The 22,140-nt window shown below is 35.0% G+C and overlaps 1 protein-coding gene across 1 annotated transcript in view; it reads right to left on the bottom strand.

The window, feature by feature from the left end:
* LOC123681653 (dynein axonemal heavy chain 3) overlaps positions 1–22,140 on the bottom strand; it is a 134,611-nt gene that overhangs the window by 14,881 nt on the left and 97,590 nt on the right. Inside the window, exons 42-51 of the mRNA XM_045619881.1 lie at positions 21,031–21,287; positions 18,200–18,405; positions 15,948–16,846; positions 15,595–15,731; positions 13,099–13,273; positions 10,610–10,816; positions 8,027–8,234; positions 5,432–5,682; positions 5,089–5,246; positions 4,876–5,035 (exon numbers count right to left, since the gene is read on the bottom strand). Coding sequence (XP_045475837.1) covers positions 4,876–5,035; positions 5,089–5,246; positions 5,432–5,682; positions 8,027–8,234; positions 10,610–10,816; positions 13,099–13,273; positions 15,595–15,731; positions 15,948–16,846; positions 18,200–18,405; positions 21,031–21,287 — 2,658 coding nt within the window. The remainder of the gene's footprint in view (positions 1–4,875; positions 5,036–5,088; positions 5,247–5,431; positions 5,683–8,026; positions 8,235–10,609; positions 10,817–13,098; positions 13,274–15,594; positions 15,732–15,947; positions 16,847–18,199; positions 18,406–21,030; positions 21,288–22,140) is intronic.

Genomic DNA, 22,140 nt, shown 5'->3' on the forward strand with positions numbered 1-22,140 from the left:
AGAAATTTGTCAGATTTCAATTTGCCAGAACCGGAGACTGACTCAGAAGATGACATTCACGATATCGATGGAGAAAATAATCAAATTGGAAGAACTAATGTGGAAGAATTCAATCCAAACAACTTGAACACAGATCAACGCAATGTATTCGATCGAGTCATCAACGCATTACAGTCGGATGTAAATGACAGATATTTTTATGTCCAAGGAAGCGACGGCACGGGAAAAACTTTCATTTATAATGCTTTATTAGAGTATTGCGAAATATTGCGTATTCCGGCCATAGCCGTTGCATTCTCAGGAATCGCCGCATTACTTCTTAAGAATGGAAGGACCGTTCATTCCACATTCCGATTACCCTTGGACTTTAACGCAGACACCCGTTCGTCAATAACCGTACAGTGCATCCCATTTGGGTGAGACTGCCAGGTTTCTCGCTTGTTATTTAAGATAGAGCCTTGCGGTTTTCACGTTCCTCTCCTACTTTTTCGTGAAACTCAAGTTGGTCTAATCAGATTCTGCATAACTGTTTCCGTTCAAAAGATACAGGGTGATTTTGGAAATTGATACTTTTCAGACTCCTCCTTTATCTCCGAAATTATTATCATAGAAATAATGCTGAGCTGAAAACTACGTCTGAATCTGAATTCTGCGTAGAATACAGTGGCGTACTTAATATTTTTTTTCGGGGTATGGTTTTGAAGATTCAACACAAACCTATATTTTTTTTAATGGAACACCCTATATATCATTACTTCGTTGAATTCGTTATTTTTTTTCCCTTCAAAATGATATATGATACTATGTAGGTAGGATGTTCAGAAATGTTAAAAAAACCCTAAAACGTCAAATAATGATGATTTTTTGTAAATGGGCCATGAATTTTCTATGTTTCAATAAGAGGATTATTACTTTCGATTTTTAAAAGTAGTAGGTCATTGATGACACAAACATCCTTGTTGTTATTATGGCTACTATGCATTTGGGAGCATTGTTTTATCAAGTAGGCATTGGAGGGAAAAACCAATCTGATCTAGCTGTCATCGCTATAAATTATTGTTATCATTATTGATTCTTCTTTTCTATGGGAAATCCATTGCCCATTAACAAAAAATCATCATTATTTGATGTTTTAGTGTTTTTTTAACATTTCTGAACATCCTACCTACTTAGTGTCATATATCATTTTGAAGGGAAAAAAATAACGAATTCAACGAAGTAATGATACACATGGTGTTCCATTAAAAAAAACATAAGTTTGTGTTGAATCTTCAAAAACATACCCCGAAAAAAAATATTGAATTCTGGATTCTACGCAGAATTCTGATTCAGACGTAGTTTTTACCTCAGTATTATTCCTAATAACTTCGGAGATAAAGAAGGGGTCCGAAAAGTATCAATTTCCAAAATCACCCTGTATCTTTTGAACGGAAACAGTTATGCAAAATCTGATTAGAGCAACTTGAGTTTCACGAAAACGTAGGACAGGAACGTGAAAACCGCAAGGTTCTATCTTAAATAACAAGCGAGAAACCTGGCTGTCTCACCCAAAATGGGATGCACTGTACAATCCGAAGAGGCTGGATACTTGAGAAATCTTCAACTCATTATTTGGGATGAGATATCGATGGTGAACTACCACGTCATAAACTAAGTAGACAAACTTCTTCGAGATATATGCTCTAATTCAGAACCTTTCGGTGGTAAGTGCATATTATTCGGTGGGGACGTAAAACAGTTATTACCTATAGCTCCAGGTCGCGTTTAACAGGTTGAATTATTTTTCACAAACTCTAGAGCTTGGAATAGATTTCATGTATTAAACCTGGTTCAAAATATGAGAGTAAGGGAAGGCGAGGAAGACTTCACTTCTTGGCTTGAAGATCTCGGACGCGGTATCATCAACGAAAGAATAACCAAAGATGGACAAGATTGCAATGATTTAATCTGTCTTCCTAATCGATGCTTAACGGATAATGTCGTTGATGAGATTTATGGAGAGCTTAATACCCTTACACCAGAACAGCTCTCTGCGCGCGCCATCCTATGTCCCAAGAATGATCATTGTAATTAACTGAATGACAGAATTCTCGATAGATTTTCCGGAACTCTTACTATAATTCAAAGCAATGATAGTGGGGTTTCGAACGACGAAGACGAGATTGAGAACTTCCCTGAAGAATATTTAAACACTATAACACCCAGTGGAATGCCATTGCACGAACTTAGGTTGAAATCAGGCGTACCAATTATACTTTTGCGGAATCTATGTTTGCAAGATGGGTTGATTAATGGAACGCGATTATTAGTATCAGCCGTTACAGACGTTCTCTTAACAGCGGAAATCGTAACCGGTCGTTTTGTAGGAAAAAAAGTCCTAATTCCACGAATGGACCTCACTTCGGCCGATAGAAATCTACCTTTTGTACTCAGACGACGACAATTTCCACTAAAAGTTTGTTTCGCACTTACTATCAATAAAGCGCAAGGCCAGACATTTGATCAGGTCGGAATTTATTTGGATAGTCCTGTTTTTTCTCACGGGCAACTTTATGTTGCGTTCTCGAGGGCTCGATCATGGAATGGCGTAAAGGTGGAAATACATCACTCGCGAAATAAACTGAAAAAGTCATCAAAACAAATTTTTACTAAAAATATAGTATACAGTAGTATTTTTAATTCAATTTTAATTTGAAATATAACATTTCCATTAGTTCACTTTCAATTTACCTTTGATTCTTCCTTATTTCTACAAAGAATAATTATCGTTTGGAAGAAACTTTGATTCTTGAATTCAAAGCTTTTACGGTTATGTCATCATATATTATATCAATCATAAAAACAATGAAATCTGAAAAAAAATGGTATCATTCGCTAAAATAAATTTCAATACATTCTTCTCAACAAACTAAATCAAGTTAACGCCTTTCGAAATTTGAATTAATAATTATTTTGTATAATCATTTGATTAATTATTTATCATGAAATTTTTTTTGTTACCTTATGCCCTCACGTATTTCTTTGAATGATAGATCAGTTCTGAAATTTTCTTTATACTTTTAACAAACGGACGGAGGTACTTAAATAATAAAAAAAACCCAAGGAAACTCATGGATCTACGCAAGATAAGAAGACTCTTCAATAATAGGCTACTGAGAGTAAGTTCACATGGAAAAAGAAAATAGACCATTTAAATGAATTATTATTTTCAAAATTCAGAACTCCCCAAGATGATATGCAGTCTGATTTTGTAATGAGTTATTCAAAAACATCCCGATTGCCGAAGAAGAGCTATGTTATTTAAGATAAGTGATTGATTCCATCAGCTGAAAGTTTGCTTCAGTAACTTATGGAAATATCCAAGATTATATCAATTTTATTTGATATATCACAAATGATTACTTCATCACTGATTTTTATCTTTTTATATCTATAGGAATATCAATGAGCATGATAATAATTGGCAATATCAGGTCATTAATGAAAAATTCTAAAAGAAATGGGCGATGATTATACAACGAAACAAAAACTCCACAAAAAAAAAAAACACAGCGGAAGCTCAATTTTAAATATATATAGTTATGATGACTGTTCTCCTAAACGAACAGTGAGGAATTCTTTCATAATGGTTACTTAGAGGATATAACAATAAAAAAAACAAAGGTAAAACCGAAAATATCTTCTTCTGGGAATGATAAGATTTTATTGAATATTTTTCATGTTCCCTATTGAAGATGACGAAACTTTGAAGAACCATTACCAGAAGCAATTTTAAAGAACAAGAAATGGAAGATAAAATTCATGAAAACTATTATCTCCATTGGTTTATTTCCATGTTATAATCAATGTTTTATTATTATATTTTATCATTGTAATGCATCATTGGGTTCATTCCGATGTTTTACTTAATATTCAATGTTTAATAATCAGATAGGTGTGTTCAATTGTATAATTTCAACAAAACTTCATTTATGTTCTTTTTCAAATATATATTTTATCTCTCATTACAAGAATAAGTTCTTTTTATTATGATCTATATAATGGTCAACAAACAACTAGAATTTTGAAGGGTATTTTTTTAAAAATATTTTAATAATAAATTTGTTTTTTATTTGGATTATCAATTTTCATTTCACTGTTGTTTCACCAATAATAATAATATTCATGAACTTAATAAATTAATTTTATTTTTTCGGAATTCTTTTTCTTTAACAATTCCCATCAACATATAATTTCAATTATCTTCAGTTACGAGCCAAATTGCTATAAAATATGGTACATCAAAAAATTGGATTTCAATTAATTTCAAATTATTATACAATTGAATCCACCCAAAAAATAGTTCTATGGGCTAAATTGATCTACTTAAAAGGTAGATCTATGGGCGATATTGATCTACCCAAAGAGGTAGATCTATGGTCAACATTGATCTACCTTTAAGGAAGATCTATGGGATATATTGATCTACCTACAAGGTAGATAAGGGCGCGTACTAGTAAGAACCTAAAACAACAACTGATCCAAAATTCTTAGAAACGCAAACGACAAGAACTTTTGGTGGACAAGAATCGGCAACTTTTGGAACGATCACAAAAAACTTCATTAACTTTTGTGGAGCATTATATTCCACTCAGTTCCATTCTATATCAATGCTCAATTCAGAAAACAAAGTTCAACCTCGCCAAACGACGTGAAACAACCGATGACATTAGGAGCGCAATAGTTACCAAACCCTGGATTTCAGCAGGTATATACAGAAAATAATAAATGTTCTGCTTACTATTAATTTGACAATTAGCAAAAATATCTGATTCCAAATATTCAAATTTGCATATTTAAAAATATGATATAATAAAGATATTATAAAACTCTTACCGTTATGGTCTCTTGATTATCCTTTGTGATATCAGCATTTTCGTGCAGGCCGTAAACCTCAGGAAGCGGTATCAAGGGTAGGGATTTTATGTAATTCACACATCCTTCATACGTAGTGTCTTGTGGAACATAGTATATACCGCTCGAAGAAAATTCGTATCTTCAAAATAGTACTAGTTGGAATAAATCGTTGCTAGTAGTTGAATTACTTACAGTGGGGTAATAACTGTGTCAGGAGTGTAAAAAATACTAAGAAGAGAATTCAGCAGCCTTCTATCCTTGTCATCAGTTACCCGTCCACCATAATTGCATTCTCCTGTTAGATATGTTAATGCTTCAAATGGAACTTCCTTATAATCAGTTAAGAACATCTGAAATTGAGATATTTCTTTGATGATTTCTTAAGTTATTGTTGTTGTCATGATCTCGATTGCATACAATAGTATGTCGATGAGTTTAACCATTTTTCCGATGATATTTAACTGTTTTCATATGACCTCATATTATGGATATAACATCCAACCAAGACATAACATTCCAAAGAGTTTCAACTCACCTGCAACTGTATGACACATATGCGCAGGTCAGATTCGTTGAACTCGTATGGAATGTTCCAACCCAATGGTCCAAATTTTCTTCTTTCTTGGACTAAAGCATGAAAGAAACACAGAGCAAATAGGAGTGTTTGGAATGCTCTCCAGTTCGGACAGGATTCATAAAATGTTGGATCAGAAATAGGGTCAGACATGTATGATCTTATCAAGTTCTGACGCAGTCCTTTAGGAGCCTCGTTCGTCATCTTAACACCTTGAAAACAAAGATATGTTTACATATATGATCGAAAAATATACAGGGTGATTTACCGCGATGGCCTATAAGACGTTCACGGAAAACTATTATAATAATAATTTTGTGTTGAAAATTTGCATGTTGGGAATTGTAGTCCGGAAGCCAGGTGCAAATTTGGTTGATTATTTCCTCTCGAGAGATACTTGGTGAGATGCATCAGATAATAGTAATAAAAGCCTCGTGAACGTCAGCTACGACTCGGTTGGGGGGGAGAGCTGCGGCGGCCCCCCAAACACGAGGAAAAAAAATACATTCAGTCATTTCCTCCCAACTGAAAATTTGTCAAATTGTAGCTAACCCAATATCTAGACGAAAAAATACAATCAGCTGGCTACAGCATGGTGGATTATACGTCAGCTGGTGCCTCAAACATGAAAAAAAAATTATATTTTCAATGACAGCTCTGACAGCGACTCTGATACTGAATCAGAGAGTGGAAGTATAATTATTTATTTCATACTGCATGAAATATAAAAACCAAATTGTTTTGGTTTTCAGAACAAAACGAATTATCTTTATTAAGAATTAAGTAGGCATGGTTGCCATGGAAATGTCACTGACAACATTGTAGATATTTGTCATATCGTGTTTCTCATCATATTCAAATTAGTGAAAATGAATGCAAACTCAGAGAGAATTGAGATTTCAAGAGATTTGTTGGAAAAGGCTGAAAAAGCTCGTTCCGTACTACTACCAACAAAGTCAGAACTTAAGTACAAAAAGGAATATGACAAATTTCTTTGCTAGTTTTTTGGAATTGCCGAATCCAGAAACATTCACAGGACATTGTCTGCGAAGGACTTCTGCGACTGCCTTGGTCAATGCAGGAACATTGAAGAGACATGATGGATGGCGAAGTTCAACGGTGGCAGAAGGGTATTTGGCCGACAGCATGGAATTGAAAAACAAAACTGCAAGACTGTTAGTTGGCCTGTCAGATGAAAGAAGGGAAACAACTTCATGTTTGAATACAGTCATTAACAGTGACAACCGTTTAATAGAAAATCCTTGCAATTCGGGTAACAACTTTAGTGGTAAATTCGACAAATGTCGGTTTGTTTTTGTGAACACTTTAGAGGGAGTTAAAGATCTATAACTGCCCTGTTTAACTCCCAAGGGAGTTATGACAATGTTTATAGTTACGGTAACTAAGCATTTATTCCTTTGTAATGTATCAGTATGAAATAAAATTAATTATCTATCTTGTGAGTTATTGGATTTTAACCACCTCGGGCAACGCAACAATCCCTCGGGACTTACGTCCCTCGGGATTGAAATCTGTTGCCCTCTGTGGTTAAAACCCTCATAACTCCCTTGATACATAAATAACTATTATAATACAAGTGCAGAAGGCATTGATATTCTTCCACGAGTTCAAAATTCAAAAACGAGCCACGAAGTGGCGAGTTTTGGAATGAACGAGTGGTAGAATGAGCCTTCTGTACGAGTATTATATATTATTTTCTCTAATTCATTTCATTTTCATTGAAATTAATGAAATATTTCCATTAATATAATTTAGTGATTTTTGCATTGAAAAATGTTGGTTGGCAGATCTGATTTCTTTAAGGCAATTTGATGAATTGACAGATAAAGCCGTAGCGGAAAGTTCGGAGTGCCAACATAGAATAATAAAATATAATCATGAAAACTGTGCGTTTCTGATATATTCTCGCACGATTTTGTTCTACAAGATGTGGAAGAATGAACGGAATAACCACAGAATTAGAGAAACTAAATATTATTGTGCAACATGTGGAGAAAGTCCTTTTCTCGCGAGAGTGGCACTCTCTGATTCATTATCAGAGTCGCTGTCAGAGCTGTCATTGAAAATATATTTTTTTTCATGTTTGAGGCACCAGCTGACGTATAATCCACCATGCTATAGCCAGCTGATTGTATTTTTTCGGCTAGATATTGGGTTAGCTACAATTTGACAAATTTTCAGTTGGGAGGAAATGACTGAATTTATTTTTTTTTTCTTCGTGTTTGGGGGACTGCCGCCGCTCTCCCCCCCCCAGCAGAGTCGCAGCTGACGTTCACGAGGCTTTTTATTACTATTACCTGATGCATTCTACTAATTACCGTTTGTGAGGAACTTGGTCATGTATATCTGTTACTGGCTCCCAGACTATTGGGACAATAATCTTTCTGCTTAAAATATTTTCAAATCTCTACTACTTCTATTAATACCAATTTTAAGTTTATCATGTCATGACTCGATAAATAAACATGTCTCATGCCTTCAGTTACCTGAGGTCACCGAAGGATTCTCAGAAAAGTTAATTGTATTTGATCATACCATTCTGTAAGATAGCAACTGGAAACGCCCTACTGGGATAACTCGTCAACCATAAACGGAAATGAATTTCTGTGTTATCAGGAACTATAACCTCATCACAAATCCTGTCCAATTCTCTCATCCAACTCTCAGCTAAATGGCAATTCTGAAGGACAACCCACTGACCAGTTTGAAGGGCTGTGTTGATCATTCCAGAAGCTATTGGACCCTGAAATGAAATGAAATTTAATTTATAAATATTTTTGAATATTTTATCACACATGAAAACTTGATACAGAAAAAAAAGAGTTAATATATGAAATAATGAGTATAAATTTTACTGTGGACTACTTTGACGATGTGATATCAAAGGATTTTGGGGTGTTGTTGATACAAAACTATGATTTGAGGTACAAGATATGTCATTTTGCGAAACTCCACACCACTATTAGCCACAAACCATTGAGTATGATGGCCTTCTTCAATAAGAGTCACGTCACTTATCACTCTACGTTCCATGACTCATGAATCGTGATTTTGACTGCCCTCATGAATCATGAGGGCAGTCAAAATCGTGAAATTCAACTGCTTTCACTAACGAAATATTGTCATTAAAAATTTGATCTAAAAAAAAGAATTGTGAACATCTAATTCTCCCGAATATGTGTAACGATTCAGAAAGGAAAACATTGGCAAACCTACAAAAAATTGTTGATTTTGAAAAATTAATTTTTATGAGAATTATGTGATATTATTATTCAACGATTAGCAACTTGACGCGCAGATAATTCAAGAACTTGAGCTGCTGAGGGGTTTTGTCATCAGTGAACACGTATTTTTGAAATGACTCCCTACTCAGTAGTTTTTTCTTATTTCGTAAAAGTGAGCTTACGATGTCCGGACAAACCATGGTAACCTTCAGCCTACAGAGTTGTACTGACCGTGTCTTGCCCAAACGAGCAGTTCGAACTAGAAGCTTGGGTGCACTGGGATCAACATGCCCCAGAACTCCGCAAGCAGCCTCAAAATCGTTGGATGGATCGGACTCTGGGATATTTTTTATGATGATATTAAACGATCGATTTGAGCCCTCAAGAATCTCAGCGGTATCCGAACCACCCGACGCAGAATCAGCACATGGTGTCTCAGTCCTCACCTTCTCAATCCTAACCACAACGTTAGAGAGACCAGAAGTCAACTTAGCGTGGGAATTCTCGATGACTTCAATCTTCTTCTCAAAATCTGCGATCGCCTTTATATGAGAGTCAAGTACTTGCTTATGATCTTCAAGTGTTTCTCTACATCTAGTAAGCTCAGTTAAAATGGTGGATTGATCATTTTTTATTGTTTTCAAGTCACCGGCTATGCAGGGTATTTTGTTCATGAGCAGGTTGAAAGGCTCAATGGTGAGAGAATCACTGCCGGAAGATTGGGACCCCCTACGTAACGATCTCTTTCGAGATTCACAATCATGGCAACTCCATTTAGAATTGGATTACCTCAAGTACTCCACATCTTCAGCTGACAGATTTACGCAAACAGGGTGATAGGTTTTGTGACATCGAGCACATTGAGGCTGGTCTGCACGCTCCGCAAAATTACCGCAAACCCCACAAATGAAAAGCATATTGAAATGGTTCTTTCTTTGTCATTTTTTGAGGAAGGGCAAGGTACTACAATCTTCACTCCTGTGGGCCTATACAGGAGAGTTTTCACAGAGAGGAGGGCCACAAATAACAAGGAATATAAGGATAGGATTGAAAGAATCAAGGACACAAAAAAGAATCCCTTTCTCTCGCTGTTACACAGCAAGAATATGAAAACACGCGCACAGCAACCTCGGGTGGACTAAAATTTATGAATACACTCCCTGGATGCGGGAGACGCAATGTGTTATCAACAAAATATTATGTTGGCGAACGAGAAGAAAAAACTCCGCGTAAATATAAACAAACAGTTCAGGACAGTATTCAAGATGATGAAATAAGTTAATTCCAATAATATTATATCAAATTTCTTACGCTATGATTGAAATTAACAACTATCGCACACAATTAGGTTGTTCAGGAAGAGTTGCTCACAACGTTTCATTTTCTATATTGGGCCTAAATACTATAACAGAATCCCACTAAATATTAGAAGAATTAAGAATAGAGAAAGGTTCAGTAGGGAGCTCAGGAAACTTTTGTTCGAGAACCGATTCACCTTCGATTTGTGAATTTGATATATTTAATTTTGTTTTTTTTTTTGATCCTTAAGCTGTTGGTTCTTGCCGTGAAGTGCAAAGTTTGTTGTTCTCTATGTCCGCGCCTCTCCTTTCATCTCATCTAGGGTTTTATTTTTTTTGTTCTGTTTATACTACTTGATAAGCCTGAGCTCAAAGTCCTCAGAAACAACACGAACAAGCACTGCTTAGTTGTTGTTTCGTCTTGATGGAGATAATATTGAAATTGTTGGATATGTATTTTGTACTATATTTAAGCACATTGTAATTGTGGTTGGAATCTCAAATAAATTGAAAAAAAAAATTAAGCTGAATTAATTCTTTAAAATACTTTTAAAATGTAATTCTTCAAGATTAACCGATATGTTGAAATTTCTTACCTGACCTTGTCCTAAAGATATTGTGAACAATTTTGTTTTGGGAATTCCCTTGTCTGCGGCGAAACGGACCAAACCAGCCATAGGATCTGATCCGGCTGACAGTATGAAGATTAGAGGAGAGCAGCAATTGCTGTCATTATAAGATTCTTCAATATTGAATTGAGGTGGTTCTAGATAAGTCTGTCCCATTTCATCAACTATGTACATCTATAACAAAAATTATAAATTCAATTGGCTTCTATGTATGATGAGTGTTCAAAATATTCTCAAAACTGAACAACGACGAAATTGATACCATGAAATTCTGAGCATATTTTATCCTTAGTCAAATATTGGGAAATATCGTATAAAAAAGATGTTGTTTTCATTTTTAAGGAAACATTCAAGAGATTGTCATATTTTCTTTGTATTTTTGTAACGTTTTTTTAATGGAATACAATCAGTATAAATCTATGGGAGATGATTCGCCTGTAGCGATCATAGTACACCTGAGGATTCAAAAAATCATCACTTGGATAATCGGTCCTGGTTGAAGAAACCCTCCCGATTTTGGAGCAGATTTGGTACTATTTACTTAAATATTGAAGGGATTTCTAAGGACAGCAGTGATTTATTTTGTCGACATTGGCCATAGACAATGACACGGTGGTTATCCTTCTACAAGAAATCCGCATGGCAACTGAACAACAAAAAGAAAAGAAGGAAAGAGGATTTTTAGCAGTTATGTATTGATATATTGCCTATTGAATTCTGTTTGTGCTCGGGCTTATTATGTTGGAAAATCATTAGTTAGTTTTTGGCCTATAAATTTCGAATCGATTCTTTCTTATCCTTCAATTTATTTTGGTGAATTCAATTGTCATCATTCAATGTGGTATAGGATGGAAACTATAACATTTATTGATCCTTTCTGGTTCTTCTCTTTTCTCTTTTCAGATTTAATTATAGTATATGCGTTGTCAACTTCTGTTGAAGACGAAGAATGAAAGAATTTTATTTGGATGAAGAAGAAGCCCTTCAATTTAAATATGTCAGCTTATTTTGTGAACAAATACATAAACCAATAACTACACCTATCCGGGAGACAGAGTTTTTGCTTCTCTTGTATCATACGTTGAAATGTATGTATTGTATTGCTCTTTAGAGCAATACAAATATAGAGTAAATATATATAGTGTGCCAATAAAGTAAGAAACAAAATTCATAACTCGGTATTTGAATGTTTCCGAGCGAAACGATCTGAAATGGCAAGGTTTTAATTAATCAACATTGGCATAAAAATTTACGGACTGTGGGTAATAGCCACTTTCAAATATCTTTTTCAATTAGGAGAAACAAAAAATGACAATCGCCTCGTCTCTCGAAGAGATAATAAATACGTCTTGAACCGAATGATAAATATCTTTTCAAAGAAAAAGGGACTAAAATAACGAGCGGTGTTGCCAGAACGATTCAATGATCAATAGAAGTTATGAATATCGAAATAATAGAAACTTTCGTAAAAAGATGGCAGCCCTTTATGAGTCTTCATTTTTCATTTCAGAAAAACCTTTGACTAGAATTTTTGAATGATATTTAGATGTGAAAATTCATAAAAATATAAATGCTTGTTTGGAAAGTTGAATCATGCCTATATTCATTCTTCAATGAAAAATTCACCTCATTATTTCTTTCCATTGCGAAAAATATTAATAATATTGAAAACCTCATATGGATCGATGGTCTCTAGCGTAAAATATAACCTTATCACCTTATAACTGACCGTTGAAACGGTATAGACCCCTCATTTAACATATTGTTACTAAGGTCCAACGAGAATTTATTGACCGCCTTGGATACTGCCAGGCCCAAGAAGGACTTCAGTTTGAATATTTGATCAATTAGTTTATTCAATCAACTGTGGAGGATAAATCACTTCAGAATTATTATAACATTGATCAGATGAAGTCCTTCTTAAGCCTGGTAGTATACGAGACAGTCAATAGATTCTCGTTGGACCTTAGTAGCAGCTTTTTGAGAATATGAATATACATTAATTTGTTATCCTGGTTGTCAATTCCTCAATATTGAAATCATTATAACATTAATTTTCTTGAATTTTCCTTATGTAACATGACACAACTTTTGGTGTACTGTGTGGAGAAAAATATGCTCTTTCACATGACACGATCAAAAATTGCGGTTGCTTATGAAAAGTGGCAATTATGTCATAGCCGAAACATTAATGACGTCATCAATGCAACTAAAACGTCAAAAGATGCGCAACTAGAATAAAAGTTGATGTGTCCGCAAAAAAAAAATTTTCCTTTTCTAGATGAGGAATTCATTCCTTTTTTTATGTACACATGGTATATATCTCTACATTAACAGTATTTTGCATATTCCTCGATTCAGTATAAGCTTAAAGGAAATCAACCAGAACAAAATCTCTTTGTTCTTAGGTTTTGATTATTCATTTTGGATATTATATGAAATGTTAGTTTACCTACCTGAACTCCCGGTACAACTTTATCTGGACGAATACATCGAAGAGCAACTAATCGTTGTAATCCTCTAATTCCATCCAGAGGTTCTGGCATAGCGGTCTCATGCGGGTTTGATACGTCATAAAACTCTTTCCAAGCAGCAATTTTTTTTTGTACTGAATCTCTGAAACCTTCCAAGCTGAAAAAAGTTTTATATATTTTTGAGCACGTCAAGAAACTCGATGCAAATTGAGAACTTGCTATACATGATGATATCCATCAAGCGAATCTGAGTTACCAATTAAAGTCTTTTTGATTGATATATATTTACTATAATAATATATGGTTTTCTACAACCACATTCCACATTTAAACTTAAATACTTTCATCCCTGATTGATGAGAGATAACAGCGTGAAATCAAAATATTTGAGGAATTGTGTTTTTTGCATTCAATTATTGTAATATTCATTGATTCACAAAGTAAATAAACACATCTTAAAACCTTTTGGCAATTATATGCCAAAACGGGACATTAGTATTTTGAGTGAGGAGATAATACTACAAAGTAATTCTTATTTTATCGTTGATGTAGGAGTTTGGCAACATCGGCTTCTATTATGATCAAATCGTGATCTTATTGATCTCATGTCCCAATAAGATGAGGTCTTCGAAGCCGATCCGGTGTTGTAGTAGTACTGAATATTTGTGCTTCAGCTATTTTTACTATTTTTTTAGTGTAGTACCTGCGACGAAAAACCCAAGTGAGCAATGCGATAACTCTGTCGTTGAAAAGGAAAAATAAAATTATGAAAATAATAAGTTGAATAAATTATACAAATTTGTGTATATGTTTCGATTCATTCATATATCTTTCGTTGTGTCCTACTCATTAGTGACACTCTAAGGATACACAACACACAATTGGGACCCAGACGTAATGAAAGAAGATGCCCGAAAAAAAATGGCACAAGAAACACAGGTATCAAGAGTCGCCATCCGTATGCTAGAATATGTCGCCGTAGATTCTGACTTATGGTTTGCCATTTCTGGAGGAAGTTTCCACAACGCGGTGGGTGTCACAGGACCGAACTAAACAGACGAATATGCAACGCAACTAAGTTGAAGGGAATAATCATCAATCCACCTATCGACGAGGCCTGCCAATAGTTGAAGACGAAGCTAATTCGGCGTCTGTGTGCCACGCAAAAAGAACAGACTTGACACCTCCTGGAGCAAGAAGAAATAATCGACCGTAAGCCCTTACAATTTCTTAGTCATTTACAGGGGCTTGAAGATCCAACCGTCTTGGAAAGCTTGATGAAATCTATATGGACGAAACGTCTGCCCAAAGGTGTCCAGGCGTCGTTGGCCTTCGTCAAAGATAGCAACCTTCAAGATTTGACGGTCCACGCAGACTACATAATAGAAGACTCCCGACCTCATGTCCACCAGATCGATCAGCATAGAGTTCATCATCGGTGTGAAGTAGTCACAGCTCATCCGACGACTGAATCGGGAGATAGCAACTCCTAGAGCGAAGTTGGCAGCACATACGGAACGATCCAGAGCCTTGAATTTATTATTGATTGATACGTTAAAGATCAGTACCCCCCCTCAGATGTCTGCAATACTGGTGTGTTCACTGATTAGATTTTGTTAAAGATAATTCTGGCGACTCGTTCGGCATGGGTCCCTTTTCTTCCTCAAGACGTCAAATAGAGGTCATAGCAGATGTATCAAAACCCCTCATCGGTTTCGACTACTGAATTTCTACAAAATGCTACTGTTCAAGGAGAATTGGCTGAGTATGCCATCCCAGAAGTTAAGATTGTCAACGTCAGATACCAAAAGATATCAATATATTTTCCTGGTATATCCAGACCAGAAGGAACACCCGTACTAATCAAGAAAAAGAGCAGGAATCATATAAAAACCACCCATGGACCATAAGATGCTGTGAGAGCACGAGGCTTGGTAACAAAAAAGTTCGGAGCAACCAAGAAAGAGTTCAAAGCAATGCTCCGACTAAAATTCGGCCGCTGTACCTCGCACCAAAGAAGGGTATTTTATAACTTTCTTTGGTTCATTCTTTTAGAATGGAGAGATTACCGATCCATGAACTTCCAGGCTATCCACGACCAGTATCCTTTGAGGCACATCCAGGACTACGCTCACATTCTCCAATGAAATAAAATCCTTTTAACCCTCGAACTTGTACGAGAATATAACCAGATCCCCCTAGCTAGGTAACACATCGACAAGACAACTATACTGACAATGCTCAGACCTTCCCGGGATTCATCGATGTTCTACGAGTACTGAAATTCTGCTGCAGCTACAGCGATAACGTGCTGATCCTCTATAGAGGAACATGTGGAATATCTTCTTATCATCTTCAAGAGATTTCGAAAATACTCCATCGTACTCAATCCAGCAAAGTGAAGGTAAACCGGAAGTGAAGATTCATGCTAGACTTATTTTCATTCTTATCAGTAAAGTCTCTTCAGTTAAAACTCACCCTTTTAGATTACTGGATCTAACAACTTCAGACCAGGATTTTTCCGACAACCATTCAGGAGCAGGATTTGGATATGGGTTATCTAAAGCCACACCTCCTGTCAGTAAGAATGCTAGACATTCTTCGTCTATGAGTTGCTGTAATAAAAAATCAATCATTTCATGAAATTTATCAGTATATTATTTCCCTCTTATGTTCTGGATGTTGTTAAGTTGTGCATTGTAAAATTACATTTGAGGACAAGGGCAGATAAATGTTACCACCGTCGAATGATTCTTACGAATACAAGTTGGTGAAAATCGAATATTATAGTTTTTTTTAGAATTTCTTCTAATTTTATTGAGAAATCTTACCTCAGCTCTTCGAATGCCGACAGTCAAGACAAATGAGAAAATCAGCTTATCTTTCTCGAAGAGTGATCTGCAAATATTTCTATATATGCTGTTTGTGAAATAATTGTTCAGGTAACCAATTCGCTCTTCCAGCACTTGGGATTTTGTACTATTTATAATGGCTTGATTATAAAGATTTATAAACCAGTTCAGAGAATACTGATACATCGGATCAATATTTGCCATATCTGAAATACAGAAAAACAAAATGGACGAATGCTTGGAAACTGGAATATATTGATTTCTAGCAAAATCAATCTCTTTGCCAGTTACTTCAGCCATTTTCTGTTTGTTTTGTATTTCTTCTGATAGTACCCTACTGGAGGATAAAATCTTAATGGCTGTTTCATCCTCCAAAATATTTCCTTCAGAAGATGACAACACCTCCAATATCTTATCTTCCACCTCTTTCAAAGTTTTCTTATTATTAGCACTTTCGATTATTATTGCGTTCTTCTTTTCTTCCAACTCTGGTCTTTCTTTTGCTACTACTATTCCCAATAGTTGATCCTGAAGACCTTGGGGAGTTATCATGAAGTTCAGTAGTGTTACTTTGACTGCCAACTCAGGCAAGTAGTGAGGGTTTCTCAATCTTGTGGTTATGTAGAATCGGAAATCGAAATTGTATTCAAGAACATTATCGCCAAATTTCAGATACCACACTCCTTGCTGTTTAAACATGTTTTTAGCAAGAACAGGATCTAATACAGCATCAATTTCTTCATTCACATTCTCCAACATTACTGGAGTGCCGAATGTGATGGCATTGTCAAGGATTCTTGTATAATTGGAGTCGGTCAGCTTGATTACCGCCAATTTGTTGTACTTTTCCATATTTTTTATCCATTTATTTGCTTGACCTGAAAATAATAGAATTAGAATAATGGAATATATTTACGAAATAATTGGATAATGGGTGAATTCATGATTCAAGGGCAGCTCAATGAAACCCGAAAAAAGGATTATATAAATCAATATTTGAATGATTCTCTGACACCAGCTTGTCAATAATTTATTATTATACTTTATATTCCTCAATTTTCATGTTCTGCCAGCAGTATGAAAACATTAGTTTTCTTCATTAGATTTTTCTGTTGATCAATTTTGAACTAATTTAAAATTAAGTCCCTATCTTTCTTTCATATTTCCAATTCCTTCTATTCCGTTGACTTTTCCCAATCAGTTAATTGTTGAAGCCCTTTAGTTCGCCATACATTACGAAGAGATGAAGGAAATTCTAGAATTTCATTTCGGAGAAAAATGATCTTAATGAACTTAATCCCCAAGTTATAATAATACGACTAATGATTTATTTCACTGATAACAACATAGATACAAAGAGTTAATGGTGAAAATGAAAATCCATTTAAAATTGGGGATTTGCCACCCAGCATTTCCGAATCATTTGAACATGGAGATAAACTCTAAGCTTCAGAAAGCTCTGACAAAGACTTAGTAGAGTGAGTCCTATTATTTATTTTCGAACAACAAGCATTTCTCATTTTGATTTTCCCATTGGTTCCAAATAAGAATTGACTCACAATAAGAAACCCGATGGATTCTATGTTCACTGAACTTTATTGTATGATATCTACGATCTATTTATTTCGACTACCACTTACCACTCGAGAGAGACGGAGCTGAGAAATGTGTCCACTTCTTTTTGATTTTCAAGAAAAAAAAAATCAGTTCGAAAGTCCATTGCTCATAACTGTTTGTAACACAAAAATTTTGTTTGTAACCTAACCTATGATGAAAAAATATTACTCCTTAAATGCGAAGTTAGCACCCACTTTTTCGCTGGGGTGCCAACATCACGCTTCTTTTCGATCCTTCTCGAAAAAAAAAATTCAGTTTGAAAGTTCATCGTTAGTAACTGTTAGTAACACAAATTTTTGTTTGTAACCTAACCTATAATAGAAAACTAAAACTCCTGAAAAGCGGAGTGAGCACCCACATTTTCTTGAATTCTATATTTCTCTTTTGCTTCTGAGAGTACATCGTTAGTAATTATTCGTAACATAAAAATTTTCTTTTGTAACCTAACCTATAATGGAAAAATGACACCCCTAAAATTCGAGAACAGCTATGATGAGGGCACTGTAGACCTTAAGGTCGCAGTGCAATGAAAACCACCTTTAAACTATATCTAAGGTCTCATTTGTCAATAATAATTCAAGTTTTTTTCTTCTGAAAAAACAAACAATGCTCACCTTGTGGATCAATCATCAGGGGCCACCTTCTTGCTTCTTTAACAATAATTCCATTTTCAATACTGTAGTTATCAACGGGTAGACCAGCAATGTTCCAAGCTCTAATCAGAACTGGCTCACCCATGGTGGTGACCAAAGAGAATACATCGGAACAAGGGATCCCAGAATTCTTGGCGAATACATTCCACTTCTTCATGATTTCTTGTCTGCAATATTGAAGGTATTTGGAAGAATGTTTGATCCAGAAACGATATTTATGGATTTTTTGGTAATCTGATGGTTACTTCAATGGACTAGTTTAGTGATGTTGATAATACTATATTTGACACGATAGAATTAAAATATAGAGCAAAACTGATAAATCAGTGAAAAAATTTTGAAAATCCATCAATAAATGACTGAGAAATAGATTATTTGAATTTACGTATTTTAGCGAGGAACGTCTTTGGTATCCGACTCGTCTGTGACGTCACGCCACTTGCCTATGATCGCTACACCATAAATTACGTTTAAATACTTAGCCGCGCCAAGGCTCTCGCGCCGTTTGTAGTTGTACAGTGTAGTTTTAACTCGAGTTTTGTTTTTATGTCACCATAATGGAAGAAGGCTTCGTGAAAGGACAAAGTGACAATTTGCCTAAAATAGATATATTCGCAGTGATGGAGTTTTTTCTTCAAATCCATCTTATGTCAGTGCTGAAATAAAAGGAGTTGAACTTTTCAAGTAAGTATCTACTTTTGAGTTTGCTTCATCATGGTTCAACTTATAACGATGATTTATTTAAAAAACGTTTCATAAACAGTTTGTAGTTGAGTACTGGTTGTTGAAGTCTATCCATTATCAATGGCAAAACATATTTATGTGAGGAGTAAAAAGTAAAAAAGGAAAAAAGTAATGTTTACTGCCCGTATAAAATCTTCACACACATATAAAGTAGTTTTAGGTCCAATTAAGTCACGCCTCATTAATTTGCACCACTTCTTCCTTTGATTCATGTCATTTGGTACATGAAAAAACAATTTATTGGGGTTTTTAATTGTCGTGCTTGCACACATAGGCACAATACAATATTTGTAGGATTTTTTTTTATTTCAGCCATCGCGTAACGAACAAAACACGACACGAACGGCACAAGTGATTGTACACCAATGAATTCGTAAGCACCCTGCAAAAGCAGTCGCCTCGTGTAAGTGGCGTGACGTCACACACTAGACGCTGCCTGCGTACTATGAAATTATTCTTCCAAGCGCAACTTCAAAGTCCCATAACTTTTTCATTTCTAGAGATATTTCAATGATTCTTTCACATTTTTGTTTCATTTTACTTAAATTTTTAGAATTAATCTGTAACAAAAAAATTAAAACAAAAAAGTGAAAACTAGTTCATTACCATAAATTAATTTGTTTACTTCGTATAGTCGTGTGATTTAGTTTTGTATCAATTTTCTTTTATTCGTAGTTTGAGAAAGTTGTTGAATTTTAATGACATATTAAGCTGGCTTTTCATTTCGGAATATATTAAATTCAGCCGAGAAAAAGGATTTCTACAGAAGAAGTATGTGTGGATAGAGTGAGGAACAAAATTCATAACTGCATTATGGAATGTTTTTCAGGGAAGTACCAGTTTAGAGCTTAAATTGTCGGAGTACTGTCTTCAAAAAGGGCAATTTACACAATTTACTACATGCGATTTTCCACAAAAAATGTCATATAACACATGGTCGAAATATTGATGGTAATTCTACAATTCGACATTTCGTGTTTTAACGAAATATCTCAATTTTGTTTATAAAATCCATCACACTCCAGTTATCCTTATAGCCTCATCAAATTTGATTACATATCTCAAAAGAGCATAAAATTAGATATAACACAAGAATTTTTTTGTGCCAAAAAATTTCTTACTGCGGGTGTGGTAAGTAGATAAACATAACTATTTTTAGGTGAACAATATCATTCATATTTTTCCAATAGGTAGGAAAATGAATGATCATGAACTTGTTTTCTTTTCAGCAAAAACTACCCCATTTAGTGATCTTTCGAATGACATATGAACTTTTGTACTGGCTGCTTGTCTGCGGCCTCAATATCATGGCTAACATGATAACAACGAAAAATAAGAAATTATTTTGATTTTGACGTCGAAGTCCAGTGGAAGAGAAAAAGTTTTCGAAGATGCAGAATTGGTGGCATTGATCAGGACTCGTGTCAAACGCCACAAGAATTGGCAGGATCATTGAAAGTGATGCAACTAGCCATTTCAAAACGTCTGAAAGTCATGGGAATGATTCAGAATCAAGGAAATTTGGTGCCGTACGAGTTGAAGTCGAGAGATTCTGAACGGCGTTTGTTTGCTTGTGAGCAGCTGCTTGCAAGGCAAGACGGAAAGGATTTCTGCATCGCATTGTGACTGAAGACGAAAACTGGGTTCAATATCCAAGCGCAGAAAACCATGGCAATGCTTCCACGTCGACGACCAAACCGAATACTCACGGTTCCAAGATCATGCTCAGTATTTGGTGGGATCTGCTCGGTGTAGTATATTATGAGTTGATAAAAACGAATGAAACAATTACAGGCGATCGTTATTCAACGCAAATAATGCATTTGAGCCGAGCATTAAAAGACAAACAGCCGCAATAAAACGAGAGACATGATAAAGTAATTTTATAGAATGACAATGCTCGACCTCATGTTGCGAAAGTAGTCGACATATACTTGGAAACATTGAAATGGGAAGTTCTACCCCACTCGCCGTATTCTCCAGACGTTTTTAAAAATTCATAGAAACAATTTGGAATTTCCAGCTGAATAAATGACGAAAATCCTTACCGGAAATCTACAGTAAAGGGACCCAGGTAAGCTATAGTTCCAGCGGACAACATCACGTCTCCTATAACATTACCAAGTAGTTCAAGAAGTGATTTGGCAGTGTCAGACCATCGAGTCTTCTCTCCTCCCAATCCACCAATCAGTTTCTCTGCTCTGTCCAATTTTTGAGAACATAAATTTATGGAATCTTCCAATTCCTTCTTTTTCCTAGTCTCAGTAGCAAGTTCATCATTCAAAGCTTGTAATTTATCCGTAACCTAAATTCAAGATGAATCAAAAATTAAAAATGAACTCAGTAAATCAATACAAAACCTTTTATTATACTGTCCTAAGTGCAAAAAAAAATTGAAATATTGAGTATTATTATTTTTTCATCCGCTATTAGTTCGATCATAACTAATCCGACATTTTTTCTAGTCCCTTTTAATGGTCTTTTCAGTTCATAAGTATGTTGGCTGAGTTTTATATTACTCATTTCATAGAAAATTTTCAAAGCATGATCATTGGATCATGATTGAGGGATTTGATATACAAACTCTTGAATAAACCTCTACATTCTGCACAATAAGTGTCGAATTTAAAACTTAATTCCTAACCTTTTCGTCAGGAAACAGTGATCTCTACTTCAACTTTTATTGTTACATGGTTTCATTCGTTTCCAACATACAATGCAACCTCGAAGACCTTTGCTCCCTTGGCCCCTGTTTGATATTATCCTTTCGATATTTGCCATTAAACATCGGTACCAAACCATAAAAATAACATTGTTCATTCAAAAATGTATATGTATTTCGGATTAAATCATTTTTTTGGTTAAATTCAGAAATTTCTTGGATATAATCAACTCCTCACAAAAAATTGGACCAAAAGTATGAAAATGTAACTGAAATACGTTGAAGAACTAAATATCCTTCCACGGTTTAAAGTTACGAGGCGTTGAAGAATTGATCGATTATACCACAGAAACTGAAGAATATCCTTCTAAGTATAAGGTTTTGAATTGAAGAAAAAGGTAAGAGTATAAGCATTTACTTTTTTTCGTATTCATAATGATAACCTCATACTTGCAAGAATATCCTCCAAGAATAAGTAAATGGTTGTTGGCATGTT

Source organism: Harmonia axyridis, chromosome 6, assembly GCF_914767665.1.
Source record: "Harmonia axyridis chromosome 6, icHarAxyr1.1, whole genome shotgun sequence".
Lineage (NCBI taxonomy): Eukaryota > Metazoa > Arthropoda > Insecta > Coleoptera > Coccinellidae > Harmonia > Harmonia axyridis.